Source organism: Mastigoproctus giganteus, chromosome 1 (genome assembly GCF_048544385.1).
Source record: "Mastigoproctus giganteus isolate SK-2022 chromosome 1, ASM4854438v1, whole genome shotgun sequence".
NCBI lineage: Eukaryota > Metazoa > Arthropoda > Arachnida > Uropygi > Thelyphonidae > Mastigoproctus > Mastigoproctus giganteus.
The window spans coordinates 127414603-127438611 of NC_143575.1; the positions used below are offsets into that span (position 1 = coordinate 127414603).

Here is a 24009-nt window from a genome sequence, read left to right on the forward strand (position 1 = left end):
AGGGAGATTAAAATAATAGATTTTATGTAAATGAATATAAATGTTGTTTTAAGCAAAAATAAAATTCATTATCCCCTGCTTTAACCAACTTTTTTGATTAACCAACCACCAGTCCAGATCATGTTGGAAAACGGGGCTCCTAGTGTGTGTGTGTGTGTGTGTGTGTGTGCGTGTGCATTCTGTACGTATGTACACACACACTAGAAGCCTACAGGTGCAAAAGTTGCAACATTGAAAATGCTTTAAAACTTCATTGTAAGCTGTGTTCTTTATGAAATCTTTCTTGGTTTTTGTTTACAAACCTTGAATGATCCCGCACAGTTGTAGGTAATTTTGCTCAAATATTTTCAGTATGAGCTATACTAAAAGCACATATAATTGTCCATGGTTGAACATATAGTGAAATAAGTAAACTCCTAATTTATTGAAATTCTGTCTCCAATAATTCTTGGAGACAGAATTCTTTATTTATAGTCTACTATGTATAGGTGATTGTTTTCATTTAAGAATAAATAGTAAACTAATGGCAGTAGATAGTAAAATGATTCTAGTGAGGAAAGTTGCCTTACCCTTTAGCACAATCAGTTATAGTTTATCATTTTTACTATTTTTTATACTATCTTTTTTACATTATTTAATAATCTGTAGTCCATGTTTGTATTTCTTGTATATTTGTCTTTCCCAAATGTCAAATTCTCTCTCTCTCTCTCTCACACACACACACACACACACACACACACACACACACACACACACACCGCAGTAATATAAGCTCATTGAACACCATGTTCTCACAGACTTGTGAAGTAATTGTAGTTTTCATAAGTATGATCATTTGACTTAATTTTCAACTCTGTTGAAGAGAAATGTTAGCTTTCAAATGAGTGTACACCTCCACAACTTCTTCCATTTGCTCATAATTTCAATTACAGGAAATAGTTTACAGAATTCTGTACATCTGGTTAATTCATTTACTCCAGCATAATTTAAAGGAGCTAAATGTTCTTGTAATTGCATACAATTTATTTGGTAATTACATAGTTTCCTGCACATTCAATATTATCTGTATTAAGAAGTTCCTTTTCTTAAAACCTTCATTTTTTTAAATAAAATTTCAGAATTTTATTATGGTATATATCATCTTGTATTTAAATCAGATACATACTACTGGCTGTATTGCTTATTTCACTATGACAGCTATCTGTTTTCTTCACCAAATAATATTCATTTCTTTTGTATTTTTTAGTACAGGAATTGGCAACCTTTCAGGGGTGGTGTGTGGATTCAGATACCAGACTCACTCTGCCTGGGAGCTGTGTATTTAAGGAATAATAGCTACTTGCTGTTATTTTGCAAAGTTTGGACACACACAAAAAAAAATAAAATTAAAAGCTGAATTGAGGCTTGTGAACTGTATTTTGGGGGCTACACTCTGAATTGGAATATGAGCATGCTTATCTCTCTTTAATGAAAGGTTGGGATGATTAAATGAAATCATCTCATGATGCCATTGAGATGGTATCCAGTGCTGCCCTTACAGGTTTCCAACTCCTGTATCAGCATGTAAAATTTTATTGCATTTTACACAATAAGTATATACTACTGTAAATTTAATATATACCCTTGTTATATACAAATGGATTATAGATTAAAATAATAGATTTTTTTCCTTTTATATAATGAAGGCACAGTACAAGTTTAAAAAAAAAATATATATATATATGTATATGGATATACACACTATTTTAAGTTTCTTCCCTTATTGAAATGCCTTAATTGTGAGTAAATTTATTTAAGTGTTATAAAATGTTGAGTTTTTCAAGTTTATAGGTACAACAAAAGGACTTCGTGACCTTCAACTTCAATTGGAGCAGTGACACGAATGAAACAGGTTTTGCCTTAATAGAACAACGATAAAATATAAGATGTTCTTCTTATATCTTGTGAACTATATAATTGTTCAGGTTTGTTTATAATTAACCTAACCTACATTCATTATTTATTAGAGACTGCAGACTATATTTGTCCCAATTGCTGTTGTGAAACAACTTCTAGCTTCTTTAAAGCATGAAAGGTGAGCATAAAATTAATTTTTGGCAGCTGCTAATATCCACTCCTTTCCTAAAACTAAAGAATTAGCTGCCAGCATGTGGAATTAGCTGTTTGAAGACAGGGAAAGCAGGTATGGATACTGCAATTTTTACCAGAGTCATGGCATTAAAGGTAGTCACTTGTTCTTTATTGTTTTGTTTATTGTAATTAGTCACATCAGAAGACAACAGTTTTAATATTATTCATGATTGGCATGAAATTGGCCTTCTAATGGCCATGCTGTTTATATCTTTGTAAGAGGCATTTTATTTTAGCTAGTTGTATGTATGTATTTATATATGTATAGATGTTTGTGTGTGAAAAAAAAAAAGTCTTTGTATGGTATGACTGGGAAATTTCTATGTGTAAGTGAGCCCGGTTGAAAAAAATACAATGAGGGAATGCATTGATTTATTTCTTTCCTTGCCTTGGTAAATCAGATTCTGTAGGATATCTGACTGCTGTCCTTGCTTATGCAAGTCCTACAGAACAGTATGTGTTCTTCATCGTCAGTTCCATGGATGTTTAAAAGATGAGTTTGAAAATTCTGAAATTATATATTGAGGAAATATTCCAGATACAGAAATGTTAGGAAAGTATTGCCTCATCTTTGGTATACACATTGTTTTTTTCTTTCACCCCTTTCCCTTCCCTCCCCTTTCCTATCTCTCTCTCTCTCTCCCCCCCCCACAAAGTGTATTTTATTATTATTATTTTTTTTTTTTTTCCCCTATATCTTGTGTGATCTGCATATCTATCTACATAGGTATAAATGTTTTAAAGTATTATAACTATTTAATTATAGTTATTGAATGTTTGGGGGATAAAGATACCTATAATTGCTAATGTTAATATCAGGAACTGATTTTGAAGAATTTATTTTACAGGGTTAATTACTATTAACTTTATATGGATGGGTGTGGTTGTGTGTGTGTGTGTGTGTATCCCTAGACCATAGTCTTTGACTGTGTTTACTTTGATCTTGTAGGAAGAAGAGCGTAAAAAACGAATGGAACTTGAAAATATACTTGAGGAAAATAATCGAAAAATTGAAGAAGCCCAAAGAAAATTGGTAAGTGAAGTGATTTGTCTGAATTTATTATGTGCACATTGAATTGCTAGCATTTTTAGCAATTATTAGCCATATAGTGCAAGGAAGCCACAGACTTGCTGAACTGGAAAAGAAAAAAATAAGAAAAAAACAGACAAATTATTCACTTCCTTCCTCACGCAAGTAACTATCCAGTTGGTCTTTATAAATTTCTCAAACAATGTGCCTCAACTGCCTGTAGAGGCAACTTGTTCCAATAATCACCAACTTGCTCCTCTCCTGTATTTTGAAATTATCTCCCCTACTTCTGGAATTCTTTCTAACAGTGAAAATTTCACCTTCATTCATTTTGCTAATCCCACTCAGAGCATTATAGACCTCAACAAGTCCCTTCTAAAGTACTTGGTTGCCTGCGTAAACAAAGTCTTTCCTTGTGTGGTTGGTATTTTGCCGATCTCACCATGTAAGTTACTCACCTTCGGACCCTTTCAAAAAGCCCAGTGCCTCTTTTTAGATGATCTCTATAAATGGACACAATATTCAAAGTGCAGTCTTACAATTGCCTTATACAGTGGGATTATGGCTCCCTATCTTTAGAGGCTATTGTTTGATAAATCATTGCAAGGACACCATGAGTTTTCCTTCCCTCTTGTTCTCACTACTCTGAGAACTTCATATCTGTCCATATTATAACTCCCAGATCCTTTTCTTCCTCTGCTGTTTTTAATTCAACCTAACCAAGTGTATAAGTTATTGGGGTTGCTATTCCCTAGTTGTAATACCTTGCATTTTGCTGCAATAAAACATAGCTGACACTCTTCAGACTATCCTCGAAGTCTGTTCAAATCATCCTGAAAGAGCACTGTTTGGCACTGATCATTGATGACTCCCAATTTTTACATTTGTAAATTTTGATGTCATGCCCTTTCAATGTCGTTTATGAAAATCAGAAACAATAGTGGTCACGAACTGATCCTTAGAGGATCCCCCACTTCTGACATTACAACAGTATAAATAAAACATAGCTGACACTCTTCAGACTATCCTTGAAGTCTGTTCAAATCATCCTGAAAGAGCACTGTTTGGCACTGATCATTGATGACTCCCAATTTTACATTTGTAAATTTTGATGTCATGCCCTTTCAATGTCGTTTATGAAAATCAGAAACAATAGTGGTCACGAACTGATCCTTAGAGGATCCCCCACTTCTGACATTACAACAGTATAAAGAATGGCCATTAATTACAGCCCTCTGTTTATTAGACTGTCCAGTTGTGTATTCATCCATTTCGCACCCAGGTGCCAAGCATTCCGTGACCAAGTGATCATTGTGCAATTTCAAAAGCATCTTCATAGCAGTGAATTTTTCTTCTGTTTAGTTTAACTATTTACATATTTAAGTTACATTAAATTCAGAAGACCTTTCTCTTACAAGCAGTAAGTGAAGTCGGGAAAAAAAGACACCTTTCCTCTATATTTTTATTTAACTAATTCAACTAACGTAACTTGGCCCTTATCCACTCACCTAGCATTACTCCTGCTTCCCCCTGGCAGGGCCAGTAACTTGAAGGAGGAACCAGCCTTTGTGGCCAAAAGGAGATGAAATGGATAACGTTGAATTCCCACGTTCAGAGCCAAAGAGCTCTCAACACAATGACATCGTGAAGCTGACCACGACTTCTTTCTGTCAAAGAGACTGAAAAGACACAAACAAGCAGGAATCTCCAAAATTCCGTATATTACATTCTCTCCACACAACTGAGAATTTCTACCCTTTCGTCATTGAGAGGTACTTCGGGCTTTTCATACCGATTCAGCTATCGGGCTTTTCATACCGATTCAGAAATACTGTTTGAAGGTTTGGGCCTAAATGGATGTCAGATGAATTATTAGGTTTGGGCTTAAATGGATGAATATAACTTATCAGACGACACCAGAAGTCTATTGCAGATATAAGCTAGTCTGTAATCAAGTCGCAAAGGAGATTAGTCAAGCAAAGTTAGATTACAAGAAATTTTTGGCAAAGGATGCTAAGAAAAACAGCAAAGACTTCTTTACTTATATAAACTCTAGAAGAAAGGAGATGAATCAGATTGGTCCACTTGATATTGATAGTTTGACTGTTGATGATCCTGCTCAGATAGCTGACAAACTGAATGAGTATTTTGCATCTACATTCACACATGAGGAATTCTTTACGAAAGTGAAGTACAGAAGCTTATTAAACTCTAACAGGGAGCTTATTGATTTTGTTATAACTGAGAGGAAAGTAGAGGAGAAATCATTGAAGTTTAACAAAGGAAAGGCACCATGGGTGGACGGGATCTACCCAGTTATATTAAAGGAGGCCCCAAAGAAAGTAAGCAAACCCTTAGGCATAATTATGAGAGCATCCTTGTACTCAGGAGAAGTCCCCACAGACTGGAAATGTGCAAATGTATCCCCAATTCACAAAGGGGGGATCAAATGGTGACACGGGTAATTACAGACTTGTTAGTTTAACTTCTGTTCCGGTGAAAATAATGGAGTCACTGGTTAAAGAATGTTTGCAGATCATCTAGACAAGACTGCTGTAATAATTCAGACACAGCATGGGTTTGTTAAGGGAAAGTCTTGTCTGAAAAATCTGATTGGATACTATGATGTGGTTACAAAGGAACTGGATACAAAAAATTATTTTGATATCCTATACTTGAATTTCAGGAAAGCTTTTGATTCTGTTATGTATGGAAGACTACTGTACAAATTGGAGCATGGTATTAAGGGCAATTTGCTACAATGGATAAAAGGATGGTTGAGTGGGAGAAGACAAGAGAATGGTAATCAGTGGAGCCGCTCTTCCTGTACTAATGTTATTAGTCCATGAAGTTTGTCGTGAAAGTGGGGCCCGCTGTTTGTATATTTATCATTGATATTGATGAAGGTGTATTAGGCTTGGTATCCAAGTTTGCAAATGATACAAAGGTTGGCAGCAGGGTTGTTAATGATAGTAATGACAGTATGCTACTGCAACAGGATCTATAAAAGTTGCGCAGATGGGCTGAGAAATGGCAACTGAAGTTTAACATTGGTAAAAGCAAAGTACTGTATGTGGGTTGCTGTAATCCCAGAGAAACGTACCAGCTGTGTGGTACTACATTTAGGGTGGTTAAAAAAGACCTGGGAGTAATTGTGCAGTCAGATATGAAGTTTTCTAAGCAGTGCAGACAGGCTGCCAGAGCAGGTCATGGGGTATTGTCAATGATATACAGGAATTTTACTAGTAGAGAAAAGGAGTTTATTATCCCTTTGTCAGACCACGTCTTGAGTACAGGTCTGGAGGCCTCATTTTAGGAAGGACGTAGAGTTGCTTGAGTGAGTACAGAGATGGGCAACAAGATTGGTGAGGAGAATGGAGGGGTCCTCTTACCAAGAAAGGCTTAAGTTCTGCAAATTGCAGTGGCTGGAGACTAGGCACCTGCGCGGTGATCTGATTGAGGTATATAAGGCCTTGAATGGATTGAGCACGCTGAATTCTGATGGGATCCTTCCACTTGTTCAGATTGCGAACCTAAGGGGGCATAAATTCAAATTAAGAAAAGACAGATGTAGAATAGATGTGCGGAAATTTGCCTTTAGCCAGCGGGTGGTTAATTGCTGGAACAAACTTCCATCTGTCGTTGTGGAAGTTGATAGCTTGAATAAATTTAAGGAGGAACTGGACAGGCATTTGGAGGGAATGGTGTGATTTTTTTTTTTTTTGCTGATGCTGCATAAGCTCATACATTTGCTTTCTTGCATCACATGCCACTACTACTACTACTACTACATTCAGTTATTTACAAACTAAGTAAAGAACACATGTAACAAATAGTTTACACTGTTGACAGATAAATGATAAAGAACTACCCAAAGTGGTGTCAGTTAGGATGGTTTCAACTAGCGTTGCCAAGAATAAAATTAAAAAGGTGGGCAAAGGACTGATGTGTGCCCCTTTATGGATTAAGCCTTCAAATGGATTGAGGAAAAATTGTTGCAGGATAGATATGTGGAAGTTGGCCTTCAGCCAGTGGGCAGTTGATCGTTGGAACAAAACTTCCATCTGTTGTGGAAAATGGTGGATAGTTTGAATTAATTCAAGGAAGAACGAGACAAACTATTGGACGAGGTGGAGAGGTGATATAGGAAGGAAGGGGGGTTTTGCTGCTGCTGCTGCTGTATAAGCTTGCTTTATTGCATAATTTGCCACCACTAATACTAATGATAACAGTACATTGTGTGGGCAGTATCAGTATTAGTGGACACATCCTGATAATGCAGTGTATGCTATGCTGGACCATGATGACCTCTGTTTTAAATGGGACTATCACATATGTTTATCACCTGGCACATGCTTTTATTGCTACTGATTTGAATATTTCTTTCCTCATCCTATTATTTTCATGGAAAGTATAAGAAAACCTTGGGAGTGATCACTTCCCAGTGATATGTGCCTTGGTCAATTCAAAGCCTTGTTGTCCTTTTGGGATAAAATAGAATCTTGATCAGGCCGATTGGAATGAGCACAAACATCTGGTACACTTTGATTCACTTACAGTCAGCTAGTTTTTAATCAATGATACAGTATCATATCAGCAAAAGTATAGGCAAGACAGTGATGCATACAATTCGACAAAAGGTCTGCATGTTACTTATCTTACCCCAAACATGGTGAACTTCTGGTTCCATAGCAGCAGCAGAACAGAGCACAGGGCCATTTTGATGCTATCCCAGCATTTAAATGTGTTTGTGCTCAAGGAGATATCAGAGTCAGACGAAATCTTGGATCATCTGTAACTTTATACCCATCACAGTCTTCCTTTATAAAGGAGATTTAGTTGTAGATCCTTCTGAAATTGCTGTTACACTGTGGTTGGGGGGAAAGAAATGTTTATACAGATTTCAATAAGAACATTTTATCCTCCTGTTTTTCTGACCAACAAAGAAAGGAAGGAAAAACAACAGATCAGTTTCGCTTCAAAGATGCTAGGGGATATAATGTCATTTAGTGAAGAGCTAGGGATGGCTCTTTCTAAGGTAAGTGTAGTTGGACCAGACATCCTTCACTATGAAGTATTATAAAGCATTTTTAAACAGCAGCTGTGTTCTATTTACTTGTTTTGTTCAACTGAATATTTATTGAAGGGGAATTTCCAGACTCACATAAGGCAATTTCTTAGCCTGTTTAAAGCTAGCAAAAGCCCCACGGGTCCAGGCAATTACCCATAGCTTTGACTAGCTGCATTTGTAAAGTGTTGGAATTCTTGATTGTTATGGCACGTAGAGAAAATTAGCTGTTTTGCAAAAACACTGTGGCTTTTGAAGAAGCAGGTCTAATTTTGATCACTTATCATGTATTCATGATGCCTTTCAGAAGTCAGTTTTGTTCCAGATCAGATCTTCCCTTTCTTCCCCTCTATGTCAAGTGGAAGGAATCCCTTCCCAGTGACCTGTTTTAAGTGTAACACTCTTTGCAATCAGAATAAATTCCATTACTGGCCAGCTTCCATTAGTGGTTTTCAATGCTCTATACGTTGATGACTTGAGCGTCTTCTGTCAGTCATTCAACATGAGAGTGACTGAAAGATGAGTCATTCAAAATGAGAGGATTGAAATTTTTCTAATGTACACAAGTACATTAGACACAAGTACAACACCCAAGTCTTTGGGTGTTGGTAGCATTTCTCCACTTGTTCTGAAAACCCGTATGTGTGTGTATATTTGCTTTGATGACTGAGCTTGCTTTCATTTTCTGTAACCTTTTTGCACTCTTCTATTTCACTGGTGTTTTTCCTTCTGCATGGAAATTTGCTCATGTCCAGCTGGTTCCTATAAAGGGTGACAAATCCATCAATTGCCCATTCTTACATAACCCAAAATCTTCCATCTGATCAATGATTGCCAATATGGGTTCTATCAGCCTTGATCCCCTTGTGATGCCCCTTGATCTTGGCTTATGTTTCTCATCTTTGGACAAATTTGATTGAAAGGCTTAGTGAAAGTCAAGCAGTTGCTCTCTCTTGATGTTTCAATGTTTTTGATTGTATTTGGGATTTATGGCTTCTAAACAAACTTCCTTTTTTTGCAACTCCATTACCATTACCTCACACTGACTGATCAGCCAGTTTTCCCTGACCAGTCACTGTGTGGTATTGGTCTTTCTCTGTGTAACTCTGAATGGTGGCATTCTCAAAGGTTCAGTTCTTTCTCCCACTGTTTTTCTCTTGTATATTAATGACCATCTTCTACTGACTAAATTCTATCCACATCTTTGTTGATGATAGCACACTGCAATCTTGGCCTTTGGCCTTTCCACAGAGAAAGGCCAATATTGGCTTTCTCTGTGTAATTCTGAATGGTGGCATTCCCAAAGGTTCAGTTCTTTCTCCCACTGTTTTTCTCTTGTATATTAATAACCATATTCTACTGACTAAATTCTATCCACAGCTTTGTTGATGATAGCACACTGCAACCTACCTTCCATTTTAAGAAACCTTCCTCTACACAAACAGCTTCAACCTCTCATTTACTCTACTGCTGATTCTTTAAATGCCGATTCTGTGATATATCTAACAAAAAAAGATCTGTGGTTCCAGTGCTTATCTTCAGTAACACTCAGATTTCTAATGAAGATCACATGTTTTTATTAGGATCATTCTAGATTCTCTCTCTCTCTGCTTAAGCAAGAGATCTTGTCAAAAAATTAAACCCAGTTTCATGCTTCATCTGCATCAAAATCCTGGGTTTTCTTTTTCTTTTTTCTTTTTTTTTTTTTTTTTTTTTTTTGTTCTCAATATTCCTTTTCTTCTAAGAAGCTGTTCCCCAGTACAAGTCTCAAATCTGCTGCACTATGGAATATTGTTCCCACATCTAGGGTGATGCCCCCCCCCCCCCCAAAATCTGTCAAGCTTCTAGAACCTATTCAAAGGAGGGCAGTCAGGTGAATTAACCCACAAGTTCTTTGGGTGAGTTGATTAGACTCAGACCAAATTTCAGTGATTTCATCTACTCCATATACACAGATGAAATTCTTAATCTCTCTCAACAAAAATGTTTCTTTGATTTGTTCCTATTTAAAATTCCACAGATTTCTGTTAGTTACTGTGAAAACAGGAAAAACATTGAATCAAGTATGAAATGCTGCTAAGCCTTTGTTTAGTTTGTTCACAGCATAAGCTAGTGGCCCTTGCTAAGCTGGCTTTGGAAAAAGCTATCTCATTTGCCAGATTTTGAAATGTCAGTGGTTTTTGCACTACCTATGGCATATCAGCTACTGCAAGCACATGCTTGGCTGCAGCTCCTTTGCTCATGTAAAGTGTTTGCATTCTCTCACATGTTTAGATCAGAAAACTATGCTGTAATGGTTTCTTTGCATGTAAAGGAAAATAAAAGTTTCTGCTCTTCATAACAAACTGTTTATTTATTTATTATTTTTTTATTTTTTGGAGAAAAAAATACTTTCTTCAGTGTGTAACAAAATTTCAAGGAAATTCATCTGTTGGCAGCCTGATTGTGAATTGCAAAAACTGGTGTCAAACAGAAAATACCAGTTTGTCACTGGATAAAAAATAAATTCATGATCATAAATTTGTTTTTCAAAAACAAATTTATGATCATGAATGCAAAATGCAACAGCACTGTTCCAGGATGTTCCAGGAAAAAATGCAACAGCACTGTTCCAGGATATTTGGCCTTATAACAAAATTGCAAGAAAAAATCTCTATTAGCAGCCATAAATAGACAGGTTAATAAACTTTCATAAACATGTAAGAAACTTTCAATAAATTGTGTAATATTTGCCTCCACTGTTACTTTGCACAGAAAAGGGGGGTAAAAACCAGTGTGTACTATATTCATAACTGGTTGTTTGAAAATTGTATTGTTACAAAAGATTTCTTTGATGTATATTAGACATCACAAAATTTGAAGGAAAAATTCTCTATTGGTTAGCATGCAAACACAAAAAATGCAGGGTCTGTGAAATGCTGCTACATGTAACTCTTAGAAAGTCTGTATAATTTCTGTTCTGAGTTGCAGAAAAAGATATATTTGATGGAAAAACGTTTTTTTTTTTTTTTTACTGCGACAACTGTAGTCTGTGAAAAGATTGTTGGCTCACATATGTTGCATGTTAGCTATTAGATGGCCTACTGTGGAGAATACTTTAGCTCTCAGTTACCCAAGCCATTAGCTGCTAAGTAATTTCCACCTATAGAATTGGAAAAAATTGACCACCTGTTAGTAACAAAAGATTATGAATTCTTTAAAAGTTGAGTTCAGAATGTAACAAATGAACACAGGAAAAACGTTTTATTTGTTTTGCTGCATATTGCTAAAACTGACCAAATTTATAGCTTCTGTGTCTAAAATTTTGCCAGTTTGTCATTTCACTTTTGCTGTTTTTTTTTTTTTTTTTTTTTTACATTTATAGTGTGAGATTCAGTAAGATGGTTATAAAATCAGTAATTGGAGAAGAAATTGACCAAAAAACAGGAGAACATCCATTGGTAGCAGTATTGTATATGTTAAAAAATTGCTATCAAACTGAAACCATACATCCCTTCTCTGGATAGGCCCTATTCTTCCGAACTGGAGTCTGTAAATCCCCCCATAGACTTTCCAACTCCAAACCTCACAGAGCCAACTTTTTTCTTTTCTTCATTTATTCCTTCTGCTTCTGCAACAGAAAACCTTCCTTTGCATGTATTTCTCAAATTAACCATCTACAGAAACATTATTGAGAGTCAACAAGTATCAGTCTTCCCTGCCTTCAGTCCATCATGAATATTGTGTACAGGTCTGGAGGCCTTATTTGAGGTTTTAAGCCATAAAAGGGTAGAGCAAACTCATGATGGAGAGATGCATTTTCACTTTCTAGGAATACAAACACGAGCCACAGATTCAAATTTATTTGCCAGAAGGTACAGTCAAAAAAGTATGGATTGAACTGATCCCCAGGGATATTCAGAGCTTTGGAAAAAAAAGAAAAAAAATTCTTTATTTTTCTGGCTTGCTGAGAGCCTGAGTAACTTCGGATTAAACTGTGATATACTTTTTGGCAATATTACCAATTCTTTACATGTTGTCATTGCACATAAATATGCAATTAAAAATCAAGACAGTCCCTAGTAGAACATAAAAAAGTCACCTGGGGTGGATGGGATCTATCCAATCATATTAGGAGAGGCAGAAAATGAGGTAAGCAAGCCTTTGGCCATAATTACGAAAGCATCCTTGAATTCGAGGGGGGGGATTCCCACAGATAGGAAATATGCAGATGTATTCCCAATTCACAAAGGGGGATCACAGGGTGACACAAGTAATTACAGACCTGTTAGTTTAACTTCTGTTCCAGGGAAAAGTCACTGGTTAAAGAAGTAATGCAGGATCATCTAGACAAGGCTGCAATTATACTTCACTCACATCATGAGTTTGCTAAGGGGAAATCGTGTCCGACCAGTTTGATTGGATACTATGATGTGATCACCAAGGAACTGGATGCAAAAAAGAATTTTGATATCATGTACTCAGATTTCTGGAAAGCTTTTGATACTGTTGCACATAAAAGACTGCCCATACAAATTGGAGCAGTGTGGCATTGAGGGCAAGTTGCTGCTATTGATAAAGGTATGGTTGAGTGGAAGAAGGCACATTATTTCACTGTGATCATTGCCACACAGTAGGTCTTTCACCTTCTGATTCTTAATGGGGAATCACTGCTGATAACTAGATCAAGAGTATTACCTTCTTGTTGTCTCTGTAACTTGCTGCTGTTGGAAACAACCTATGTTGAAAATTAAAAGTATAACATAAGTTTTTTACTAAGAGCATAACCCTTCCCCCTGTCCTATCTTCTCTATCCTTTCTCTATACATTGTATTCTGCATCCCTTATATCTGAGTGACACTACACATCTGATATCCCAACACTGTCCACATTTGATTTCTTGACCAGCACTTCAAATTCATCAGATTTGTTTACTATGCTCCTAGCATTGATGAACATGCAAGTATACATGCACCTCTTCTTAGCGCATGCTTGTATTCCCACTTACAACTTCTCTCATGCCAACTGGAGGAAGGATAGTACTCCATCTGCTGTCTACCTGCAGCTCCTTTCAGCACACTGATCTGAGCATTCTGACTTCTTGCCAGTCTTCACAGATGGTTCGAAGTCAGAGATGTCTGTTGGATCTGCAGCTATCTTCCCAGATGCTACAATATCTGAGCTGCACACAATTGTACTAGCCTTGACTCACATACAAACACACAACCACCACCAAAAATGTGTTATTTATACTGATTCTCTCAGTTCTTTATAGGCTTTGTCATCGATGAGGTGCAATCCTCATCCAGTCCTGTCCTGTGTACAGCAGAGGATACATTTTCTTTCTGAATTGAAATTTTATATTTGCTTCTGCTGGATCCCCATCCACATTGGGATCATGGGAAATGATTTGGCAGACTCCACAGCCAAATCAGTGATCCATTATAATTCTTGTCTGTTAGTTCCCAATGGCAACACTCTTGGCATGGGCAGAATGAAAATTAGTTATACGAGATTGAGCCTGTAATCGAACTTTGGCCTTCTAGTCTGTGCAGGGACTGTAAAGAGGAAATTGTTCTAGCGCATAGGGCACAATCATCTGATGCATGCTTTTCTGCTGAGGTCTGATGACTGACCTATGTGCGAGCAGTGACACCATTTTAACATTGAAACCTATCATTATCACCTGTCCAAGATTTTTAAATGCAAGGTATTTATGTTTTAGCACTTTTAACCATCTGACAGCCATATACATTGTCAGATTTTAACTAACAAAGACAATGTGGCTTCAGTTTTTAACTTTTTAAAAATTATAAAACTTTATAGATATATATATAAATGTTTTTATTATGCACCATGCATATTTATTTTTTACCTGATTTTATCTTGGTCTAAATTTTCTTGTTTTTAGTTATTTATAAATATTGATATAGCAACATATTTTTAACTTGTATTTGATCATTGGACTTGGCACATTATAGCCTTTAGCTGCTCATGTGCCATAAAAACCAAAACAAAACCAAACCAAACCGATTCTTACTCTTAGTTACCCTAACACAGCCCATGTATTTACTTGTTACGTTTACAACTGTTTTTTTCTCTCTCTTTGATTAGCATAACATGAAGGTTATTATATTAATGCTGGTCTTACACCACGTGAAATTAATTTTATAGTTTATTAGGCTGTCGCCTACATTACTATATATTAAATTGACGTTTCGGGTATCTTACTGATACCCATCATCAGACCATGCTGTTGGGGAAACAGAAAATAGAAAAGGTTACAATTTTTGAATATTTTAGAATATTACAATTACAATTACATTTATAATTACCAATATTCCAATTTGCAAATTATGATTCTGAATGATTAAGCTGCCGTTATAATAGAAACCTGATGTGCATACAGGCACTGCCAGCAGTTAATTTACACGTGAGTGATTAGCTCCATTAACCAAAGGATAGTGTCAAGTTTTTACCTGAATCTGTAGTTCTTTTGTAGTGGGAGCCTGGGGTGACCTTTGCTTCCATTTCTCTGAACATTAGGGTTGGTGTGCAGGCTGGTTCAGGATCTTACCCTTTGTATTTTCCTTAGATTTCCTGTTTTCTATTGTAAAGGCAACTTAATAATTTAGAATTTTAATTTGCAGATTGTATAATATTGGCAATTATAAATGTAACTGTAAAAATTTTGGTAATTGTAATTGTAACTGTAATATTCTGAAATATTCAAAATTTGTAACCTTTTCTATTTTCTGTTTCCCCAACAGCATGGTCTGATGATGGGTATCAGTGAGATACCCGAAACATCATTTTAATGTATAGTAATGTAGATGAACAGCCTAATAAACTATATTATTAAGTTGTATTATTAATTTCACATGCTATAAGAGTAGTGTCAATATGGAAAACCTTAATGGAAAACAACCACGTAGCGCCCTTCACTAACTATATTGGATCTAGGTACGGACCAACCACAGTCCGTCTCATTCGCAACTTCTTCCTACTACTACTACTTCGTAAAAATGTTTGGAACCTCAGCAAGCAATAGGAAACGTTCAATTCAAGAAAATAAAATAGACCAGATACAACTTCCTCCAGTCCACCTGAACCAGCCTGCACACTAACCTTGATGTCTAGAGTATGGGAGCAAAGGTCACCCTAAGCTTCCGCTACACAAGAACCCCGGATCCAGGATAAAAGCTTGGTACCAGTAGCATGGTCTGATGATAGGTATTGGTAAGATACCTGACTGTTGGAAATATTTGAATGTTCGAAACCTTTTTATATAATTAAGTTCTGTTTTTTTATGTCAGTTGGCGAATTTTTTAGAAGCAGAAGTTGTAATTGTCTTTGAAAATCTGTCAGTAGTATGCATTAATACCGAAGCATATGAGGTAAGTATGTTAGAAGAAGGATTACATTTAAGGGCTCTTTTCTCTGCACTTGTGGAGTTCAACTTAGTTTTTAACTTTTTGTTATTTATCAGTAAGCTGTTCAACAGTTGTTCTAATCCACTCCAACTCATAATTGCACCTTGTTTTGTGACTTTTCTTGAATAGATAAGAATATTTCCTTCAAGAGATAAAGTATTCTAACACTTTGTGCACCACAATAAATAATTTTAATAGACAAGCATCACATTGTAAATCCCTTACCAGGCCTTTCCACAGGCATAGTGAGTTGGAACAAAGTTTACAGTTAGCCTTTCTCTAACTGATGATATCATGTCATATGTGACATCTCCAATCCAGTGCCTAGTTTTCTCACAGCCTCTCATTCACAGCACCCCTCCCCAGCACCATGGGGAGAATGCTGGGAATCCATTATACCCTGCTTAATTTTATTGTTGAAAAGCTCATTCTGTATTTCCCTTTTTCTCTCCTTGTTTCTGTTTAAAGCCATTTGGGTAAATTTCTTAATGTAAAAAGCTTTTATTTTTATTTTTCCAAAAACAAAAATTAAAAGTTTCTTTACCCCATCACCACTGTAAAGTTCCTACAACTATTTGCCTGAATACATTCCAATGTGTTTTGTCAATTCCAGTTCTTTAGTATTCCCTTTAGCTATGTGTTTGTTGCATTCTATGGACTTTTAAAATTTTCTTCTGGTCACGCATATGCATACTCTGCATGTATTTTTGTATATTATATACTGTCTATTATGCTCAGGTATCGGATACATGAACCAGCTCCATACCTTATTAATTAGTTTAAAGATCACTTCTACAGATTTTTTTTTTTTTTTTTTTTTTTGCCAATACCTTTTATTCATGTTAGTAGCAAATACTTAGCATGTGGTTGCATAGGAATGTTTCTGTCAGGATAGCAAATGATATTTGCTTTAACTGAAGAAAAATCATACTTTTATAACCAATTTTGCAAGTAATCACTTCATCATGAAAATCTCTTACTCTCAGGATAAAATTTTACCTTCTACGCCTTTTTAACTTATTTAAACATGTAGTACTAACAAATACAGTAACTCTCGATTTTCCAGGATATATGGTAAAAAACAAATCCCAGATAATCGATTTCCCGTTTAATCCAAAAATACAGAAGTCCCCGACGTTCCAGGACTTCTTACTTCGTCGAGTTTTACATAACTCGGAAATGACTAATAACATATTGCTACTATATTATTATTGACAAATCTGAATTCAGTGCGATACTTGATTATTAGTTTAATTTTCTGATCCAAATCGATCTACTAGTACCACTGTCATTTATTCTCTTAGTCCAGTGGTGCAAAACTGTGGGGTGTGACCCCTCTGGGGGTCACAGAAATTTTTAAATAAATTTATTTTTTGGGTACATAAAAGCTAAAAACCTGTTGTTAAAATTACTTTTTCAGTACTGTAAGTGTAGAAACCTTGCTATTCGAACTACGTCTGAGATACGAATGAACCCTACTGCCCACTGTGTTGTGAATACTCTTTAATTTGCTCACTGGCTACGTACACACAGAAAGCAGCTGACTAGTGCGACTTCTCAGTTTGTATTGATACTTCTCAGTACTACTCAATTGATTCCTTACGGTAATCCCTTTAGCTGTTAATTTGTGCTTCCTACAGCACAAATTCTCAAATTGTCTAAAGGCCAGAGGTGTGAATGTGTGGTAGCAGTATATATATATATATATATATATATATATATATATATATATATATACATAGCAAGTGTGTTGCACGCAGGTGCGGCGCTAGGGTTTTTGTGCCCCTAAGTAGAAACGTATTTGGCACCCTCGAGATACTTTTATTAAATATTATTATAATAAAAATTTTGAATTTTGACACCCCCATGCCATGCTTACTAGGCTTACTGTATTCCGTTGGGCCTGGTAGCATGTAAGCTTTATTCTGCTTCGTAATTCGGCACATTCTCCTTGCTGCAATAAAAATTATTTCAATTATGCATGGAGAAAAGTAGAGCAACGATTTCAAAACTATGTCTCTGTCCAGAGACAGTTTCGAGGCGTATTACATTTATCAGACAACATAAAATTCAATTTATTAAATCGATTGAGAGAAAGTCCAATTTTTGCAATACAGTTAGATGAATCTACAGATATTTCAAACTTTGCCCAACTTGTACAAAGGGTACTAGGAAAGTTTTGCGATATGACGCAACAATGAATCACAGGAAGCTGCTTGTTGCTGCATGTTGAGACATGTTCATACGTGCATAGTAGCAGCTGCGCCAAGTCGATGGGCTCAGTTATTCATTAGTAGTGAGAGTGTAAAGTGCTTGCGATGGCATCGTGGTCACGAAATGAGATAAGGACAGTTTTGCGGTATAATTTCGTGCGTGGTTTAACCATAGACCAGTGCTTAGAAGAAATGACTCTTGCACTAGATGATGATTGTCCACATCGTACAACGATATTCAGGTGGTATAGAGAATTCCAAAGGGGAAATTTCACTCTGGAGGATTCTGAGAGGCTGGGAAGGCCACGAACGTCAGTTACGGAGGAAAACGTTACTGCTGTGAGGAAAATGCTTGACGAAAACAGGCGAGTGACCTACCAACAGATAGAGGATACTTTGGGCCTAAATGCACCAGCAATTCGTTCGATTCTGCAAGATCATTTGCACGTGAAGAAACTTTGTTCTCTCTGGGTGCCGCATCAACTGACTGAAGAGCAGATGACACGACGTGTGACTTGGTGCCGGGAGATGTTAAAAAAGTTTGATAAGGGACAATCTCGGTATGTGAACAACATCGTGACAGGTGACGAGACTTGGCTGTACTATTACGATCTGCCGACCAAGGCTCAAAACAAAGTTTGGGTCTTTGATGATGACAACACACCCATAATTGTCAGAAAATCCCGATCTGTAAAGAAGAAAATGATAGCTGTATTTTTCAAATCGAGTGGAATTGTGGAACGTGTCGTTTTGGACACGCAGAAGACAGTCACAGCTAAGTGGTATACTGAACAATGCCTGCCTAAAGTCATTGGATCTATGAAGAACCTGCGGCCAAAGTCAAGAATGGACACCTGGTACCTCCATCACGAAAATGCTCCAGCTCACCGCGCCAAAGCCTGCACCGAATATTTGACCACGACAGGACTGAAACTTCTCGAGCACCCTCCCTACAGTCCAGACCTTGCTCCCTGCGACTTTGCACTGTTCCCGCATGTGAAAATGAAGCTAAAAGGGAGGCGGTTTTCCAGTGATGAGGATCTTCTACGGGCTTGGGACAACGAGTGTGCTTTACTCCCTAGTGAAACTTGGCAGAACTAGTTTAAAGATTGGTTTCGGAGGATGGAGAGGTGTATTGAATGTAGAGGAAATTACTTTGAAAAAATTAAATAAACAAAGCTGTATTGCAAAACTTTCCTAGTACCCTTTGTATATGTTGGATACTGCTAGGAGGGGGACATTTTGGAGAATTTTCTATTTTGCAAAGCTTTGGAAGAACGACGGATCAGAAGATTTTTCATGTTATAAATATTTTCTTTCGAACAAATAATCTAACGCGTGGAACAATTGTATTGCAATTTGTACTGATTGCTGCATTAACAGGAGAAAATAAAGGTTTAAAACTCAAAATAAAGGAAATTGCTCCAAATATAGTTTTTAATCATTGCATTATATACATAGGGAAGCAGGGCCGTTTAAAGAACTCTCGGGACCCCCCAGCAAATTTCCAAATGTGGCCCCTATTCAGTTTAAATTTTGTTTTAATTTTTTTCTGTCTCTCTCTTAGTACATAATATGGAAGCGATGCTCCATCACCATGTGAGAAGCTTTGCGCAGAGCATAGCAGTCACTTAAAAATTAATAATATATATATATAATCATAAGTGAGAATTAAATTTGTTAATTATTTTTCTAAATATTGATATTTTTGGCACTTTAAACTATTTAAAGAAAGCAAAAAACATTATTCGTATATCATTATGTTCCATGTTTGCGGTGCTTTCAACTGCAATGTAACATATTATGGGAGGATCTTTTAAAAAATTATTTAAAATCAACAAGTGAGGCCTCCCAGCAGCCGAGGCTGTTGGCATCCGCTGGATGCTTGCGCCCATGCGTTAAAACGTCCCAGTAGGGAAGTATTAGTAGCGAAGGAAATGCAAACTGATTTGCACGAAGTTTTGAAAGATGCAGTAAATGCTATCAACTTTATTGAAAGTAGAACTTTAAATAGCACACTTTGTAATGAAATGGGATCTGCGGATGAAATGCTTCTTTTATATACGAAAGTGAGTTGGTTGCCCAGTGGTAAAGTGTTGCGATGTCTTTTTGGCCTCAAACATGAAGTTTTATTATTTTTGTCAGATACAAATCAGAACCTTGCTCAATTGTTTACAATTGAAAAATGGCGTGGAAAACTTAGTTACCTCGTTGATATATTTGAAAAACTTAATGATTTAAACTTAAGTCTTCAAGGACATGGAACAAATATATTAATACCCAGAAGCTTTCAAAAAATAAACTTAACCTTTGGAAAACTGAATTTGAGCGAAATAATACTGAAATAAATGTTCCCATGTTTTTCTGATTTTGTTAATAGTGATGATATTGACATTTTACAATTTAGGGATGTCATTGCCTCCCACCTAACAATGCTAACTAAGAATTTTTCCGAACGATTTGATGTATCTCCAGAAAAAAAAAAAATGTATTGAATTCGTGATCCCTTTGCTTTTAAAATTTCTTCATGGTCCGAAATTTCAATTGAGCAAAAAGGAAGATCTCATCGACCTGTCATCTGATGAAGCATTAGTGCTTGTTTCAAGACTACTTGTGAAAAAATTTGGCTTTCTCTTCGAGATGAGTATCCAAAATTGTCAAAAATGGCGATACAGAGATAATTAGCTACCTTTTGGGTCTGCATGTTTATGTGAGGTTTGTTTCTCGAAATTAGCGGCTATAAAAACAAAACAGCGTTCCAGACTTGATCCAGAAGATGACACAAGATTGGCAATTTCAAATATTGCATCAAAATATTATCGGTTATCCAGGCTCATCCTTCTCATTAATTGTTTTGTAATCTTAATCGAACAATAAGAATTTGATTTGTTGTTTTTGCTGTATTCAATAAAAATATTAAACAATTATTTTAATGTGTAAATTAAAAAGGAAATAATTTTTTTTTATTCCTTTCTCAGTACTGAAATAAAATTTTCTAGTACATAATTTGTAAAATGCCATTTTTCTTCTCTAAAAATCTTGTCATCCTCCCTCGGGGTTTACATTGAGGGATCGCATAAATTTTATATTTAATAAAGGGGGCCGCAAGCAAAATAAATTTGCACTCCACTGAGTCGGTACCATGATAACGGTCAAAACGAATTTTCTGTAAAGAACTTCACAGGGTTAAGGCAAAAACTCACTATTATCACCCCGCGTGAGCTCACATTTTACTAAAGCACATTTCTGGAGGTCACTACCAAAAAACAATAAAAACAATTTGCACTTTCCGTGTTATTGGGCTTTTCTATTCGTGCATCTAATTATAAACGGTAGTAAACTCATCGTATTGCATTTGTGAAAATACTGATAAATGCAATTCTGTGGATTTTTATGTTATTATGGTGAAATGTGTCCCCCTTCACTGAAATCTTCAGTTATATAAAAAAAACCCCACAAATAAATTGTGGGTTTTTTTTTTTTTTTTTTTTCTCACAGCCTCTCATTCCCAGCACCCTCCCCATACACCATGGGGGGGAGGGTGCTGGGAATGAGAGGCTGTGAGAACACTAGGCACTAGATTGGAGGTCTCATATGACATGATATCATCAGTTTGAGGAAGGCTAACTCTCATTTGTGCGTGCCGTGATTACCGTTATTGATTGCTTATTTTATGGGTTTTTTTGTTTTTTTTTTTTAATTTTGCAATCCTGGGGGGGGGGGTAAAAGAGTGAAAAAAATTTATGTAAGTCCGAAGTTGCGTAAATCGGGGACTAACTGTAGCGAAAATTATGTTCAGCAACCTACTTAAAAAATATGGTGATAGATAAAAAATGAAAAAACTTACCATGCACTACTCGTGTGTCCAATACAATGCTTCCCTTAATTTTTTATGATGTTGCGTATGGTTTGGTCACCGACATTATAATGGTTCATCATTAAAGATTTATGGATGCACCGTTTTCAAACTTTTGAATAATTTCAAGTTTTTGTTTAACTGAAAGCGCAACTCCTTTGCATTTACCCATCATATTAATGATTTCTAAACAAAAAAAATTTACTATAAAAAAATTTCGACATCCCTGACATAAATAACGAAACAAAATTTGTCTTTTTGTGGTGCAATGGAACACAACAGTCGATGCAGCGCACTAATACAAACTAAACATTTGGGGTTTTTTGTGTGTGTTTTTTTTTTGAGCGGCAGTGTGAAGACAGCGAGGGTTACAAGATAATAGGCACATTAATCTCCCAATGATGACATAACGGCGCGTATTTACGACTTGCAAAACATCTGTTTATACCTATTCTAGTTATTACTTGAATTTTATGATTTTTGGTTGGTTTTTTTTTTTTTTTTTTTTTTAATTTTTAGTCTTGAAGTGACCCGATTAATCTGATCCCAGTAAATCGAGAGTCTGCTGTATACTAAATACAATTATATTCAGATGTCATATTAAGACTACCCAAGAATAACCTGTCCACCGATGTGCACAAATTATGTGTTTGCTGGTCAGTTTGCATGTTTTACTGTATAAGAAACTCAAGTTTCCGGGAGTAAAATTGCCTTGCTCTCCTTACCTGAGATTGACTAACTCAGCTGTGGATTAAAAAGCCCATAAAAGTTATATGGGGTTTTTAACAAAAATGAACAAAAATATCACTTTTTGTGCTCTTAAAAGATATCTGCTCTATGTCATTAACTTTTGTTCCTGTCAGATGTACCCTGGTCCTATTCCACCTATCCTTTTTGTCAAATATATTTGACAAAAAGGATAGGTGGAATAGGACCTGTGGGGTCAGTAGAGTCACTTACAACAACTAGCTCCTGTGGGAACAGTACATTCTGCCTTCAGGATTGCTGCTGTGTTGCCTGATGATCAAGTGCAAGCTCTGGTGATGATGTGGGTAGCTGAGAGCTTGATGGGCCCCACAATTTAAATCCTTTAAGAGCATTACCCTGTTCTTCAAGCTCTCATAAAGGCCCAAAACAATGCTGAGATGGCACCTATCTCCTCACACTTCTTACATCGAACACAAAGACATTCCCCTTAGCAATATTTCCTGTTCCAGATAGCTGCAAACATCAAACAAGCAGTACAATTCGTAAGGTTGTGATTTTGGGGAAGAACACAGTTCTCCCCCAAAACCACTACAATCCCACCTTGAGCCCTTTGCTTTGCTGCTCTGGCACATAATTTTTATTCATATTCTGTATAATTAAAAATACTGCACTAAACTACACTGAGCGGACAGGAATCATGGGACACCTACCTGGTAATATGGTCCACCTTTTGCTCGGATAAGGGCAGTCACACGGCGAGGTATTTTGAGTCCACTAGTTAATGAAAGCGTTCCACAGGTATTTCCATCCATGCTTGCTGCACTGCTGTTCGTAATTCTGTCAATTCCTGGGCGGAGGATCCAAAGCTTGAACGGATCTTTCCACAGCATCCCAAAAATGCTCCACATGGTTCATGTCCAATGAATGGGGAGGCCATTCTATGGTGGTAAAATCTACAGAATGCTCTTCAAACCATGTTCTAGTCACCACGGCTCTGTGCAGAGGTGCATTGCCCTGCTAGAAGAGTCCATTGCCCTGTAGGGACACAATGACAAGATGCAATGGTCTGCAGTGATGGACATGTAACCTGGACAGTTCAGACATGCATCTAGACGTACCAGAGGTCCCGTGTATCAGTTTAAGACGCCCCAGACCATTACCAACCATTCACCTGCCTGAACAGTTCCTTGTTTACATGATGGGTGCATAGCTTCATGCGGTTTCCGCCAGATATGCACCCTCCCTTCAGGATTGCTTATTTTGATTGATTATTTTGACCAGTTATGATATAACTGGTCAAAATAACTGGAAATGGGACTCATCAGACCAGGAGACCTGTCTCCAAATAACTCCAAAGACCTGTCTCGAAAGAACATCAGCACTGGTCCTGATGTTCTTTCGCCCAGTTGAGGCATAGAGTCCTAGTGGGACACTGGTGGGTTGGCAGCTCCCATAACCTATTGTGGCTAACAATCACCTGATGGGTGTTGGTGGAGACTTTTCTGGAACCTCCCTCGTTGAAGTCAGCAGTGATTTTTGCCACTGTTGCTCTCCAGTTGGCTGAAACAATGCAAGGTAGACGTCGGCGGCTA

The 24009-nt window shown here is 36.7% G+C and overlaps 1 protein-coding gene across 3 annotated transcripts in view; it reads left to right on the forward strand.

The window, feature by feature from the left end:
• LOC150091128 (arginine and glutamate-rich protein 1-like) overlaps positions 1–24009 on the forward strand; it is a 178913-nt gene that overhangs the window by 144739 nt on the left and 10165 nt on the right. For 2 of the 3 annotated variants that reach the window (XM_090374399.1, XM_090374389.1), the window contains one exon: positions 3080–3163. In XM_090374399.1, coding sequence (XP_090230525.1) covers positions 3080–3163 — 84 coding nt within the window. Of the gene's footprint in view, positions 1–2006; positions 2075–3079; positions 3164–24009 lie in introns of all 3 variants that reach the window. The other variant, XM_090374410.1, reaches the window with a different exon arrangement.